Source organism: Sinocyclocheilus rhinocerous, unplaced genomic scaffold (genome assembly GCF_001515625.1).
Source record: "Sinocyclocheilus rhinocerous isolate Xijiao unplaced genomic scaffold, SAMN03320098_v1.1 scaffold1561, whole genome shotgun sequence".
In the NCBI taxonomy this organism is placed as follows: Eukaryota; Metazoa; Chordata; class Actinopteri; order Cypriniformes; family Cyprinidae; genus Sinocyclocheilus; species Sinocyclocheilus rhinocerous.
The window spans coordinates 400418-416620 of NW_015652263.1; the positions used below are offsets into that span (position 1 = coordinate 400418).

Below are 16203 nucleotides of genomic sequence, written 5' to 3' on the forward strand. Positions count from 1 at the left end.
TTTGCACAAATACACCCCTGGCACAATAACCAATGTACCATGAATAATGGCCGCACTTAAAATACCACCATTTATTTGGCTCAATGATGACCAACTTTTTTCTTTTTTTAATAGTGCACTGTATATGACACAAAATGAAATTGGGTTTGTGGATGAATGAAGTGGCTAGTGTGCAATTCCATAAACCATGAAAAACAAATAAAACATTTATTTCTGAATAAATTAATGTTGGAATAGACTAATGTTACTATAATTTTCAAATCATAGTCATTTTCGTATTGGTTTTCCTCTTTAATCTATCCTAGGGATTTAGTGTCAGTCCCGTATATGGCCAACAACTTTAATTCCTGCACATGATTTGCATAAGGTTTTTTTGTTTTGGAAAATGGACTAAAAGTAGACATAAGATTAAGTATAAGCCACCCACAATAATAAAAACCAAGACCAGTGTGGTTAAATCAAATCAAATCAAATTCTGTTAAGAAAGATTACTCCTGGTAACATGAAGAAATTCACGGTTCTCACTGCACAATAAAGAACATGCAGGTCAACAGCTCTTATTTAAAAAAAAAAAATTTGTTAATTAAATTAAATTAAATTAAAATGTGGAGACAAATTGACAATCTTCTTTCTCATCACTACACAAAGAATGAAAACAGCAGGTAAAAAAAAAATAACAGTTTTGTTCAGAAATTAATGATCCGCTTGGCTCATAAAAAGCAGTTAGAAAGCATGTATTAATTCCTAAGCCCAATCATCCAAAAATGCCTAAATATAGATGCATAAAGAGGATTATGGGTAATTCTGAGTAGAAAAATAATTCACACAAATAAATGCTGCTAAATCTGAGATCTCCCACCAGCATCACAGACTGTCTGAATGCGCCAAATCAATATCACACCATAAAACGGGTCAAATGTCAAATGCAGTATTGTTTTTCCAAATGATGTTTCCAACGACTTTAAAAATGGCACCAGACTGAGAACAACAGAAATGTTCAGCACTGACATCACCTGCCAAAAGTCATTAACACAAGAGTAGAGTGGTGGTGGTTGCAGGGCGTTACTATGCCGTTATTAAGAAACTCTAATCGGCTTTTAGCATGTTGCTAAGCAGTTGCTAGGTAGATGCTAACAAAAGAACCCCCAGATTATGATGGCTCAGGTCCCTTGTTCAATGCAAGTCTATCGGATTTTTTTTTTCAGGGATGTTCAATATTTCAATTGTTCATGGCATGACTTATCCTTCATAACCTTGAACACACAACCTTAACGAGACGACATGAATTGATATACACGGCTGTGTTTTTGGCACTCGTGGTTGTAGCAGCTGAACAGATTGCCATGACATCATCAGGGCCAATGATCAACAAGCAGCATACATCTTAACAGGAGGGATTCAGAGCAGCGCTGGGCAGCAAATTGTGTCTCCTCTAAACAAGAAAATTATCTCATCATTAAGCCTCAAAAAGCTTATTTTCAAAAGCCTTGTTTCATTCCCTCCCGCTGATCTGAGATGACAGCACGACTCCACCACTTAGTACCAAAGTAAACACACTTTTTCCACTATTTCCTGAGGGGAGAGTTGAATTTGTATTGTGTGTCTATGACAGCGTTTCAACTGTCTGAACCTTGAACGTCTCGTTGTAACAATCACAGAGTTATGTCAGATACAGAAACACTTCTATGAAAAAAAAAACAAAGTAACAATTCCCTTTAAAACGATCCCGGCAAAGCTTTGCATGGCACATTTGTTTTAACGCTGTAAAGACTCTTGCTAATTGGTTAAGGTGGGGTGAAATGGCATGGTTACAGTGGCTGCCTTTAATTATCTTCATTAAGTTAAACAGGCTTATCCGATACTGAAATATGGGCATGATAACAATATCTCAGACTAAGATTTGCCAAGCACTGGCTGCAATTATGAAAATTAGCCAACAGCTTTTTTAGCGTTTCCTGAGCAAACAACCAAGCCAAGCTGAACCAACAAGACCGATAGACAGCAAAAAGCAGCTTTTCTTAGGAGTGCCTTGACTTTGACGCACCGGAATCATATAATTTATTCATACTGTAAGTATTTGCCGCACACATCTGCTCCCTTGAGGCACCAACTGTAGTTCAAAATCCCACTGACTGCTAAATATCTATTCCACAGAGGCAAAGGGCAAAGAACACGGGAAGGCCGGCTTCCCGATGTGAGAGAGTGAAGGAGAGGCAGTGGGTGGAAGTGAGCGGATTGAAAAATGGAAGTGGAAAAGGTAGGGGAGTAGCTGAACAACGTCCTTTCATAACAACAGTCCCTCAGCGGTAAATCCCATCAATAAGCAAGGTGCAAAATCAGGTTCCTTTGTACAAAGTGGACTGACCTGGTCTGGAACAGATGTCATGCAATCCATTAACAGAACTTTTCAAAGAAAAGATGTTTTATTCATAGAGTGATTATTATACTGGTGTACTTTCGATAGGCCTATGTGACTACACAACTGAAAATAAAATGTCACTGGAGGTAAAATTCAGGTCATGCGGAATTAAAATGTGGCTGTATAACAAGGACTATGCAAAAACGACCTTTACTAACCCACATGGATTCAATTTAACACTACTAGTGCTTAGAGCTTAATGGGTTAGTTAGATAATTTCTACTGAGTTTGTCTGTGAAGTACAGTACAGTAAATTCTCACTATAGTGTTGGTATTTACATAATGGTATTTTTGGTCCTGAAAGTAGTTCACTACAGCTCGACAATGTCTGCCTGAGGGTTACAGCCAGATATGCTGGGTGTCTAAATGAAAACGCTGTGAACAGGACTAATTTCCACTTGAAATTACACGTTTATTTCTATTCAAAGTGTTCCATTGATGTTAAAGGGTTAGTTCACCCAAAAATTAAAATTAGCCCACAAATTACTCACCCTCAAGTCATCCTAGGTGTATATGACTTTCTTCTTTCAGATGAATCCAGTCGAGTTATATTAAAAATTGTCTTTGATCTTTCAAGCTGTTTAATGCCACTCAGCGGGTGTTGCATGCATCAGTCCAAAAGAAGTTAAATAAAAATCGCCCATCCATAAAAAAAAGTGTCTCACACGGCTCCAGGGGTGTGAACAAAGTTTTCCTGTAGCGACTATGCGTTTTTCTAAGAAAAATATCCATATTCAAAATTTAATAATCTCTTTAATGTAGCTTTGGAAGCAGCTCCGGGCGGATGACGTATGAGTTCAGCGTTGCGCATGCGCCGGTGAGTCTCGTGAAAACCAACGTTTGTTAACAGGAGTAAAGGAAGCAAAGTTTCCTTACTTTAGCAAAGGAAAACCAGTCTCCTCTTGCACAATGCTGAACTCATACGTCATCCGCCCGGAGCTGCCTCCGTGTCGGACTGTTGGCGCAAGCTACTTTAAAGTGATTATTACGTTTTGAATATGGATATTTTTCTTACAAAAACACATCGATTCGCTACAGGAGGCCTTTGTTCACCCCCCAGAGCCATGTGAGACACTTTTTTTATTGATGGGAGCTTTTATTTAACTTCTTTTGGACTGATGCATGCAACACCCGCTGAGTGGCATTAAACAGCTTGAAAGATCAAAGACAATTTTTAATATAACTCGACTGGATTCATCTGAAAGAAAAAAAGTCATATACACCTAGGATGACTTGAGGGTGAGTAATTTGTGGGCTCATTTTCATTTTTGGGTGAACTAACCCTTTAATTGTTATGTAAAATCAATGTGGGTCAATAATGTGTCGGCCGCCACAAAATACTGCCTTTGCAAATATGCAAAAATCACAAAATGGAATATGTATTTTAAACATGGATGACAAAGAACTAAATGTCAGATGCACATAAATCTCTATTCAAAAGCACTGAATAACAAAGATCTGACAATTAAAATTATGTCATCATTTACTCACCTGTCATTCCAAACCTGGATTATTTTTTCTTCTGAAGAACATAAAATTTAATGAAAATGTCATTTGGAAAAATGTCTCAGTGTCCATACAGTGAAAGTCAATGAGGTCTAAAACAACAGAATTTATCATTTTGAATGAACTATACCGTTAACATCGTTCTGTTTTTCTCCAATGTAAGCATAACCTAATAATCTGCATGCTGACAGACAGGGAAAGATTAAATCTGACAAGAACAAGCATTGCAGGTCACCTTGTAGGAAATGCTGGCACTAGAAAACATACCCATAGATAAGTTAATCAAAGCCATTTAAGAATGCTGTAAACATGAGCCCTGAATGACTGCAACAGCACTGGAGTGGAGAATCTTAAAGCAAAGTCCTCCTAATGTGAATCCAAGTAAATGAAGAACATTGCAGTGAACAGATTACTATGTGCAATATAGCGTCTAGAGAACAGAATGTAATCACAGACATAATCTGTATTACTGAGGGATGGCAAGTGTTTAAGAGCCCCAGTCTGTTGCTGATGCTGTCTAAAGATGCATGTACATGTCTGTGAGTTTCTTCCAATCGACTGGAAATGACAGTCTTCAGCCTGAGGGAAAACACTGATTGGATGGGTGGCCTCTGGCTGAGTCTGTGGTGGTTTTGTACATGCTGTCAGCGGGTACACGGGTAGAGTCACTGTCTGTCATTGTCTGTGACACTCTGCCCTCAGTACCGACTGGAAAAGGAGAACGTTTTAACATACAACAGTGTTTTCACCAGACCACAAGGTATTTGAACTTTGTTTACCAGTGAGGTGTTAAAAGGGATATTTCATCTAAAAATTATCGTTCCAAACCCGTTTGACATTCTTACATCTATGGAACACAAAAGATGATATTTTGAAGCATGTTCGTAACCAAGCAATTTTGGTGACCATTGACTTCTACTAAGAACACGGAGACATTTCTCAAAATATCTTCTTTTATGTTCCACAGAAGAAAGTAATTCAAGTTGAAACAACATGAGAGTGAGAGTGAGTTATGAGGATGCACCAAAATCTTGAATGCCATAGTCAGAAAACATGAACAGAAACTAAATTCAACTGACTAGATAACAACAAAGAAAAAGCAGCGTGATTGTGAAATTATCCAGGTTTAATCACATTTAACGTAATCAATGGTTGGTTAATGCTATCACTGGCATATGTAGAACTACACTTTTACTTCAGCGCCTGTATATTTAAACAATATTTTAAATATTTTCTGGTCCAACAATGTAAAGTCACATCAAGGAAACTAGTCTACATCACTTATTTAATAATACTACATTAATATAATTCTTTTTTTTTTAGGGCTTTTATTTCAGGGCATCAAGGTATTTTTTCCTTCCAATATTTTACCATTTTTCAAAAGTAAAACTTAAAAAGGGTTTTAAACACTCAAACACTTGCTATGCTCACATTGCAGTAGGAGATGACTATCAGTCCTGTTTGGAGGCTTACTATGGTTATGCTTATAGACAAAATTATAATGAAAGAGATTGACAGCCACATTCTATAAACAGTGACTCACAATCAGATTTTAAGAGTGATTTCAGTTGATGTGTGCTGTATGAATGGAAGCAAAGTCAACAACTAGCTGTACGCTCAGTCATTGACGCATGTGTACCACACATTGTGATTTACTCCTTACAGTCAATCACGAACATTAGAGCTGTCAACCTCTCTCAGATAAAAAAAAAATTTGAGAAAACTGTGGAGAGTGTTTGGGTAGATCCTCCTGAGAGCTTTCGGCAGCATCTTTAGAAATGAATACTTTTATTTAGCAAGAGTGAAGAGAAGAAAAAAAAAAGTATCATAAAAATATTAAGCAGCACATCCATTTTCGAATGTGATAAAAAGTTGTTTCAAATTATCTTTGACAATACTCCTGTTTTTACTGCATTTTTGTATCAAATAAATGCAGCCTTGATAAGCATCAGAGACCGCTTTCAAAAACCTTTTAAAAATCTTACCGACCCCAAACGTTTGGACGGCACTGTATATAATGGATCACAGTTATTCCACTGCATGCTGGTTCCTGCTAGTATTGTTTTTTGAGCTATATTGGCTTGCACAGACCACACAGGGGCTTGTGGGAGAAAATGACACTCCTATTCACGTGCCCTTTGTGTTGGGATACGTAAATGGAAAAACTCTCAATTATTACTGAGGAGGGATCTCTTTTCAGTGGAGCACAATTTACAGCTTAAACAGGAGACGAACACACATTTCTCTCTCTCTCTCTCACACACACACACACACACACACACACAAACACTCTTAACAGACACAAAGACAGGCTTCGTATAGAATAATTCAACAGAACTAGTCATATTAGACCACTGTACACCATGCTCTACTGGGGTTAATGCACAAAGGCTTTGTATTGAGTTTGAAATGCCAGACAGAATCTCTCCGCTCCAATGATTCCACAGATTGAGTCTGGAATCATGAAATATGGATGCGCTTTGCATCATCCCTGGTCTCTCATCTCATAGTTTAGTGTGTCATATGAGGGCGAGACCTGGACAATGAAACTATCAACTGTGGCAGGATGGGACAGAGGTCAGATTTTTATGTATGAGTAAAGACAGCATATCCTGTTTCATTTAAAAGTGACAGGAAACTACATTAGCTGTATTCATTGAGAATTGACACCACAGTGCATTCTGGTCCGGTTATCTCTCTCTCTCTCTTGCAGACAGCTGAACTGGCTGTTTCTGTGGACAGGGTCAGGCCTCCCGCTGCGGACAGTCAAGACTGAGTCGAAATCGCTGACAGCACAGTACAAGCAGCTGAGAGCCAGAGAACAACAGGAAACCAGGGCAATGGCTTAGTCTTCTTTTGTGGAATTAAAATGGAAATGTACATCTTATCTGTTATGGTTCATTTTATTATAGTAGGCATTGATCCAACTGCACTCTGATAGTAGATGTGATGCATCTCTCCATCTAGTTGACTCCCACTATGTTCTGAATCCGAAAAAGGTTAAAAAGCAAGCTCATACACCTACCCTGAGCACGGTACCATGGAAGGCCAATGGTTTCGAATAGAAATACTACAGAACTTTGATATAAAACAGAAAGGGATGATTATCGCATGCAATTATCATGGTATTCACTATAAGGCACTCGAATACCATGGAATAACATAGTACATGTCAAAAAATTAATAAAGAAATGAATACATAAAAATCACAGTATTATCATATTACCATGTCCAAACTATATATTTATTTTAAATTATTAATTATATTACAAATTAATTATATAAAATTATTAAGTGTGTGTATACAGTATGTACACACATTTCTTTACAAATATATATTTTATATACATAATTCATATATATTTTTTGTATTATACTGTATATAATATACATTTTATATATATCAAAAACACTTTAAAATTATATTAATTGCAATTTTAAAAAATGCATGCAATTTAAATTTTTTTTTTATTTTTTTTTTAGTAAAAGTAAAATATAGTTCATGTTATAGTTCATGGATTCTTTCACCCATTTTATTGTCTGCCTAGCAAAAAAAAAAAAAAAAAACTCCGATCCACTGGAATAGTTCCTGCATGATTTGATGTCTGTATTATGAGTAAGCACCAATAACAAAGGATATACTTTTTTGTAAATAATTATCAAACTTCCAACAGATTCTTTAGAAATTGATGTAGTTTCCCTGGTGTTGTGTGACGGTCCTCCTTTATCGACATGCATCTGTACTGATAAGCCTCCAACTTTATCTTGGTTTCTCTGACAACCATCTCTCCAGCTCTTCTCAGCAACATGAACACGGTCAAAATCTGTGTCACTGATTTTCAACACAAAGTCTTCTCCTTTCACTTGCGTCTCATCTTACAGCCTGATTCTCTGACAAGCAATTGTGTCCCAACTCTCTTCTCCCACAGGGACCTTACACATCTGAAAACAGTAATGCTCAAAGGCAAAACTCTCTCTAAAGGAAAGCAAACATTAACAAATGCACCTTCAGGGATATTTGATTAGCCTAATTTAAAAAATCACTGAATTAAAAAACAGGACTATAGGTTTTCCATTAACACTTGTGTGTTTATGAGCCACTGCAACTATTTGGAGAGACCATGGAAAAGAAAAATAAAAAAACTAGAGGATGTTTATTAGCGTTACACTTACAGTGGCAAATGAAAGGGTATGTACAACATGAAAGAGCACACATTCCCATGACACACACAAATCCACAGCTGCTGTTCTAGCTACATATTCCACTACCGTAAAAAGATATACAGACATGCAATGCTTTGATTAAAGTCCTTTACTAAAGCAGAACATCCTCCTCATGGACTCTTGGCCTCGCTCACTGCATTAGGCAATGAGGATAATACCATTTGTTGGCAGTCTGGAGACGGCTCTTTCAACACGCATAAATAACGTCACAATTCCCCTGATGCTCAGCGCATGTCCCTTAATTAAATGCAGGGAAGCAGTATCCTAGACAAAAAGTACTTTCATGTTTAAAAGACTGATCGTTACTTACTTATACTTGACTCTATTGAAGCAGATGTGAGCAAACCCCAATCAAAAGACCCTTAAACAAAAGGACTCAATTTCTAGAACATCATTAAATATAGTAAAATCAGTAATTAAATGCTTCCATCTCACTTTTGTGTTTTATTACTGAATAAGGTCTGGTAATTTGATATGTTTACAGTGCAAATGTTGATTCAAAATACACTAAGAACATTTTTAAATGGCTGGCCATGTGATCAGATCTTCAGCTGACCTCTTAATGACCTGGAGTTTCTGAATAAGCTTGTGTTCTCATATTGACACTACATCATCTATGTCTATGCACAAAACAAAGACAATGATAGACGTGTCACATTGATCTAAGTGACAAATAAAGAACACAAGGAAACACAGAGTTCGCGATCAGCTAATGAATTTCTGAGCCCATACTGAACCGTGACCCTTGACTAATCGAGACTTTGATCTTCTCGGAAAAGTTTTCTTGGAAACTATGACTCAACATGTGACCTGATTAAATTCCAATCCTTGTTAACCTACACTTTTAAAAATAATGGTTCCGAAAAGGGGTTTTAGTAGCAATGCAATAGAAGAACCATTCTGGTTTTCCTAAAGAACCTTTTTGTGTACAGTTCTTAAAGAACTTTTTTTTTCTTAATGTAAATAACATTTTAATAATTTAAAGAACCTTCCATTATAAAGAACCTTTTGAGCCGTGGAAATGGTCCACGAATGTTAAAGGTTCTTCGTGGAATGCCAATAAAGAACCTTTATTTTTAAGAGTGTATTATGTTTTCAAAACAATCTGCATATGTATAGGTTGTTACTTAAACCTTATGAACCTAAATGGTTTTCTAAAGGACTCCACACAACAACAAACATGCTGGATCAGTATAGTCTGATTCGCAAAGGAATCACTTATGTGATTCAGACTAGTGCTGGGCGGTATGACCAAAAATTTATATCACGGTATTTTCCAAAATTATACCGGTTTCACGGTACATGGCGGTATTTTTTTTTTTCCATGCATGACCGGTGTTAATCATATTTTCTACTGATTGAGAGAGGAAATACTGCAGTATATTGACTTAGAATGCCCTATTTTACTGTCACGATGAGTGAATATTGTCAAAAAATACCACACTAAATAGAGGTTTGTCAGTATGAATATTCTATGGAAAAAAGCCGCTAAAAGGGTAAATCTAGTGCTAAATCTAGTGCTAAAGTCGCGCTCGTGTGTGTGAGACGCGGGAGCTGATGGCAGGGGGCGGTGGATATTGAATGAATGAATATATGAGTTAAATGAGTTAAACATAGGTCTTCAACCCTGCTCCTGGGGACCCACTTTCCTGCAGAGTTCAGCTCCAACCCTAATCAAACACACCTGAACCAGCTAATCAGGTCTTCAGGGTCAAAAAATACCACACTAAATATTGACTAAACACGACCCCTTTTAATGTTAACCTGGAGTCACTCTCATTTATAATTGCGGCATCGTCTGATAAAATCAACATGCGGACAGTGGGTCCCCAGGAGCAGGGTTGAAGACCTATGAGTACTCTTTATTGAGACATTTTATTGACTCTATATATCAGGTTTTGAATCAGTCGGATCATTATGAAATGACTCAGAATCCAAAAAAGCCAACGTTTGCTTGTTTGAAACATTGCATTTTGTTGGGGCAGTGTGAACCTGCCTTAAATACTGTTCATGGAAATCTGTCTCGAAACACTTCACTGAATCAAAACTGTTCGCATAAACACTCAAGTCAAATAACATACGTGTGAATGTGAATGTGAATAAAATGTGACATCTAAAACATTAGCTGTGGGATTTGAGCTCTAATATAGTCTTCACATCACAGCCAGATGGTTTGGCGACGGGATAACTCACCTTGGTGGTGTCATCATGTGACCGCTGGTAGCGTTTCCAGCGGCATCCGTAGATCCCGGTTAGACATGATAAACACAACTGTCTCTCATAGACCTGTAATGGTTGGTGCTTCACCATGCTCCTTCAATCCAGACTCCAAACCGCCTCACTATCATCCCACTGATCACCAAAGACCCTGTAGAAAGACACACACAGAGCACTGCATAAAACAAACAGCAGATTAGCATTTGCACCATGTGACACTTCAAATGGCTGACACATCCATAAATCTTATGAGGGGTGCAGTGGAGAAACAAGAGTCAATTTCCAACATTGTCACTGCTCAATGCCATTCAAGATCCTCTAAATATAGCAGATCCATAATTTCTAAAACTGACCATTCAATTTCACATTTTATGCTCTATAACTGTGGTTATCAATGTTGAATCTACTGTTCAAAGGTTTGGGACCAGTAAGATGTTTATTTAAAGAAATGTATAATTTTATTCAGCAAGAATGCATTAAAATGATTAAAAAAGAGGTTTATACTGTTACAAATGTTTCTATTCCAAATAGATGTTCTTTTTAACTTTCTATTCATCAAAGAACACTGAAAAAAACATTTATCATGGTTTCCACAAAAGTAGTAAGCGGCATAACCTTTTTCATCACTGATAATAATAAATGTTTCTTGAGCAGCAAATATTAAAATGATTTCTGAAGGATCGTGTGATACTGAAAACTAGAATAATGGCTGAAAATTCTGCTTTTCCATCAAAGGAATATTACGTTTTAAAAACATTAAAATTGAAAACAAAAAATGCAGCCTAAGGGTGGGCATAAGAGACTTCTTTCTGTCTGTGGATCCCATCAACACCTGAAAACTGGCAGCGTAACAGTTGTGGACCCTCAACCATTCTCGCGTTCATGTGTGCCAGTCACCAGATCGGCGCTGTGCCTGTAGTAATCATCGCTGAATTGCCCAAGAGAATCAATTCACCTTCTTGCAGCCTCAGCTCGGAGATTTTCCTCTGCTTATCAGTCTCTGTGAGCGAGGGACTAAGCCTCTGGAACCCTTATCAGGGAAGCCAGGGCGGGCCTGGCATCAGCCACAACACTAATGAGACAGGTTTTCATTTGCACAAATCCAAGCACTGTGAAAAAAAGCTGACAGAGAAGTGCTTTCAATGTTGTCCGTTGTTGGATTTCTGCTACAAATCTGCTTAAAAAGTTTTATGTTTAAGAAATTATGTTTATACGAGCATTTAAAAAGTTTGGGGTCAGTATTTAATTATTTTAAAAGAAACAAATTAATACTTTTATTCAGCAAGGCTGCGTTAAACTGATCAGGAGTAGGGTTGCAAAGGGGTGAAAAATGTCCGGTAAATTTCCGGAAACTTTCCCAAAATCCCTGGAATATTCCCAAAATCCTGGAAAGTTTCCAAAATTTTGGGAATATTTCCGAAATTTACTGGACATTTTCCACCTTTTTGCAACCCTAATCAGAAGTGACAAGATCAAAGAATCCTGTTTTCAACATTTATAATAATAAGAAATGTTTCTTAAGCAGCAAATCAGTATATTAGCATGATTTCTGAAAGATCACGTGATACTGAAAAATTAATGGCAGAAAATGCAGCTTTGCTCACAGGAATAAATTACATTTCAAAATGTACTAAAATAGAAAACAGTTATTGTGTAATAATATTTCACATTATTACTTAGGGCTGCACGATTATAACAAAAATCATAATTGTTGATTATTCCCTTGAAATTGTTATTGCAATTGAAATTGAAAATAAACAAGTTGAAAACACTAACTGAAAAACTTTTAGTGCTTTTCTATAGTATTAAGCCTCAAAATGTCAACTAAACATCGGATTGGTTTCTTCTTTAAATTATAAAAAAGTAAAAATATGAATGGTATTAAAATGTTATACTAAAACTAAAATTAAAATAATGGGAAAACCATTAAGATAACATGTAGAAAGAAAAAAACGCATCTTAAGCACGCAGAATAACATAAGTGGACTTTGAACGATTAATTGATTAATTTGTCGCGAAATTCGATTAATTGTGCAGCCCTATTACCGTATTGTCCCGAATAGAAGACGATATTTTTTTCTTGGAAATACATCTGAAAAAACGGTTTTTACGGTATTTTTAATCAAATAAATGCAGCCTTGATGAGCACAAGACTTAAAAATCCTACCAACCCCAATCACTGGAGCGGTACACTTTCAGAAAGTTAAATGAAAACTTGCAAAAATATGACATACATAGGCTGATTTAGATAGAAATAAAGTTCAAGAAAACAAGTCGTAATGAAAAAATACACAAGAAAATTATCCAAATTAATCTCCAGTCTGCCTCTCATGAGGGCTCCCGTATTTATAAGCATGGCACATCATACCTCTGAATACCTCCTTTGCTTATCTGCTAAATGAATCATTGCAGAGTGCACCCAAACAGTAATCAGGGACATCAGGGAGAGAATAGAGACCACCAGCAGCCTTTCATGTGCACTGCGCTGGTGGGAGGCATATCCGGCATTTAGAGGACCCAACAGAGCAATGGGAGTTAGTTTACGTCACCGAGGTCTCATGTAAATGCCCACTTCAAAAATAAACAAAAGGCTCATGAAAAATATTAGGATAGACTCTTATATAGATTAGCTGAATCAATTTCAACAGTGATGAATCTGCGAAGGCTGCAATGTTGTACTAGCATCAGCTAATCTGCTTTAGCAAAAACAATCCATGTTGTTGGACTTAAATATGAAAAACTTTTTTAGCTCAGCTTTTACAAGCCAGACTAAAATATGCTTTTTCAAGGGTGTGTTATAAGACATAAATGACTTCTTACATAACCAAAACGAGTTGCAATGAGCTTGTGTTTCTGTAAATTAGCTGTCAGTGTTTGTTAATTGCGAAGAAAGCAATTATTCTTGCACTCCCATGAAGAGAAGAGAATCCATTTTGGAGAACTGCTGAATAATTAAGTATCTATTTACTGCTGTGTGTGTGTGGCAGATCTAGGAGGTGAACGGTAATCTATAGAGCAGGTGGCTTAATTATGGGTTAATTTGATCTGGTCGTGCCATGAAAGACTTCTTAAACCAACTTTTTACATTTTTAATGTTTGCATGCCAGGAACATCTATGTAAAGAAGAATAAATCATCATGTATTTATTCATTAATATCCAAACATTAAATGGCACAATATATAAACACAAGCAGGGGGTTAAAATAATTAGGATTAGTCGTTGTTATGAACTAGTGATGAAATGCAGCCATCAGCTGTTCCTTGTCTCAACAGAACTCTCAGAAAAGGAAAATATGCTATTACACAAGACCACGGGTCAAGTCACATTGCAATAGAAAACTCTACAGTCTCTTTAAATATAACAACTTTTTGCTGGGTCACCAGTTCATTTAATTATCAGTTGAAAGGGAATAGGTAAACATGGTTAAAAGGCACAATATGTAAGATTTTTTTATTAAAATATCCAAAAACCACTAGAACAGACTAGACTAGACGACCGCACAGAGTAGCATTATAACAGAACTTTCAAACGTATCTAGTATGATAAAACAGCGCTGCTTTACCCCACATACGCACAACCGGAAGGAACGGAAGCGTTAAAGTGTGGCACAATAAATGCTCTGCTGCTTTCGAGCCGTGTCACTCTCGTCTCTCATTAGCAATTGCTTCAGCGGCCTCGTTTCGCTTCGAATGGATTTCCGCCTCACTCTGCTTCATACTACGATGTTAATAAATCTTTAATACATTTGCTCACCCATGAACATGATTTCTGCCTGAGTCCCATCGGATTGCGTCAGCTGTGGGGATGAAGACGACAACTCCCATGATTCCACACTCAGTCACGGCATCATCAAACTACGCCTTTGTTTCTTTGTTTGTTTTGAATACGTGCCCTCCAGTGACGAAAACTTACACATTGTACCTTTAAGCACTTGAGAAGAAAAATCACTTTTAGACATTTTCAGTGGAATTGTGCATGGATTTAGAATATACCCTCAGAAAATGAGTCTCACACCTGCATAAAATGAAATGTCTTCCAGTAAGGTTCAAAGTCAGTTTCTGTCAATCGACATGAAACTCTCTCAGTGTTTCTCTCAGAGTTCTCTCTATGTTCCAAAGCCATTTCACATCTAGCTGACTCTTGTACCATATTTTAAGGGCTCTGACATGGGTGAGAGTTTAGGAACAATATTCTCTTTTTCTGCTGCTTCATTTCCTATTGCTGCACGAAACGGTGACAAACAGCCTCCATTAAGGGAAACGGTTCAGCAGTTTGCATCTCAGATTAGTGTAGAAGGGAAAGGTTGAGTTAAAAAGGAACCTCATATAGCAAAAAAAAAAAAAACTCAGTATTTGACAGTCTCGAGGTGTGGTCACAGTGAAATTTAGACTAATTTTTGTTGGCAAAAAAAGGTTCATTGTTAATAGCATAGCAATGCATGATCCTCATATAGAAGTTTCTTTCAAACCAAGCAGCTTTTTGTTGGTCAGTGGCAAATCCGTGTGACCAACTTGAACCTGTTGTGAAATCTGCTTGGGATTCTTCGCCCTCATGTGAAATTCCCATTTAGGTGGATTCTTTTTTAAATAACGGATTTTGTTGAATAATGCTAAAATTGACTACACCTATCGGCAGAAAAGGCCTCTGTGAGTCAATCTACTATTAGCATCTTAAACATGTTTACTACATACTCAGGTCAAACTACCGGTCACACTGAGAAAAAAGACCAGGGGCCTCATGTATAAAACTTTATGTAGATTTCATCCTAAATGTGTGCGTATGCACAGTTCCAAAGCCATCAGACGAATGAAGTTCACATCAATGATCATTATTCGCGCAAAAGTATTTTCTCAGAACATGAGTTTTGCTATTTAGAACACAATTGATTTTGCGTACGTACAAAAGTTTTCAGATTTATAAAGCCATGCGTACACCAGAACCTGCGCAAAATTCCCTTTGTAGTACCCAGTCAGCGGAAGATTGTGCGTACATGAATCTACACACCGTCTTCTCCCCGAAATAGCCATATATGGAGCTTACAACGCCTAGTTTTAAACATTTCCATGCCCATTACAGCCTGGTGACAAACTAAACAAGCCCCTGAGTCATTTAAGATGTCATTGCACTATGAGACATTCCAAGTAACCTCACACAATCAAGGGCTCCTCAAACTGATGCGCTACAAATAACCACCATTGGCCCTTGACAAGTGAAGAGACAATTGCAGAAAATGATGAAAATTGCCTCTTTGCCTTAGGGAATGGTTGCGGACATTTTGTTTTTATTCAGTGGTAAGATGTCAAAGCTGATCGATTTACAGGACAAAGGTGTTGCATTTTTCAACAGGAGGAGACAAATTGCTTTCTTAAGCTTGTCTTCACTTGTATCAGGTAAAATATTCCCTTTAAGGATCTGTTATTCCATCCATCTGAACTGTAACAAATTGCTCCTTAAAGAATATTTTGTATAATATCCAAGAAATATTTTGTATAATATCTACAACACCATTTGTACTGTTAATTACAAGAGAAAATAATATTTATTAGCATGAGGATTCGGCATGAAGACCATAACAAAAACAATTTTACAGCCAGGCTGGCATTTACCTAGTCTAAATCATGTGTCTAATCAGTCTAAATCATGCAGTTTTTATTTTAATACTAAACCTCAGTGACTAGACAATGCACCATGGACAATGTACTACATAGAGGGGTGGTGATGATGAAGATGAATAGGCCCTGCCATGACCGGACTCATATTAGCAGGTTGTTTATGTCGGACTCCCTCCTAAATGGAAGCGTTCAAATGCTGTGTCAGCCCCCCCCCCCCCCCCCCC

At 37.2% G+C, this 16203-nt stretch overlaps 1 protein-coding gene and 1 long non-coding RNA gene across 4 annotated transcripts in view; one reads left to right on the forward strand and one right to left on the reverse strand.

Annotated features, from left to right (window-relative positions):
- The window catches only part of LOC107714175 (glycerophosphodiester phosphodiesterase domain-containing protein 5-like), a 47956-nt gene that overhangs the window by 20434 nt on the left and 11319 nt on the right, over window positions 1–16203 (reverse strand). For all 3 annotated transcript variants that reach the window (XR_001636964.1, XM_016519930.1, XM_016519929.1), the window contains exon 2: window positions 10343–10517. Coding sequence is in view for 2 of the 3 variants with exons in the window: in XM_016519930.1 (XP_016375416.1) it covers window positions 10343–10459 (117 nt within the window). In the remaining variant the exon portion in view is untranslated. The remainder of the gene's footprint in view (window positions 1–10342; window positions 10518–16203) is intronic.
- LOC107714178 (uncharacterized) lies at window positions 1979–6758 on the forward strand. Its single transcript, XR_001636965.1, has 3 exons — window positions 1979–2069; window positions 2155–2257; window positions 6639–6758. It is a non-coding gene; the product is annotated as an uncharacterized LOC107714178 (long non-coding RNA).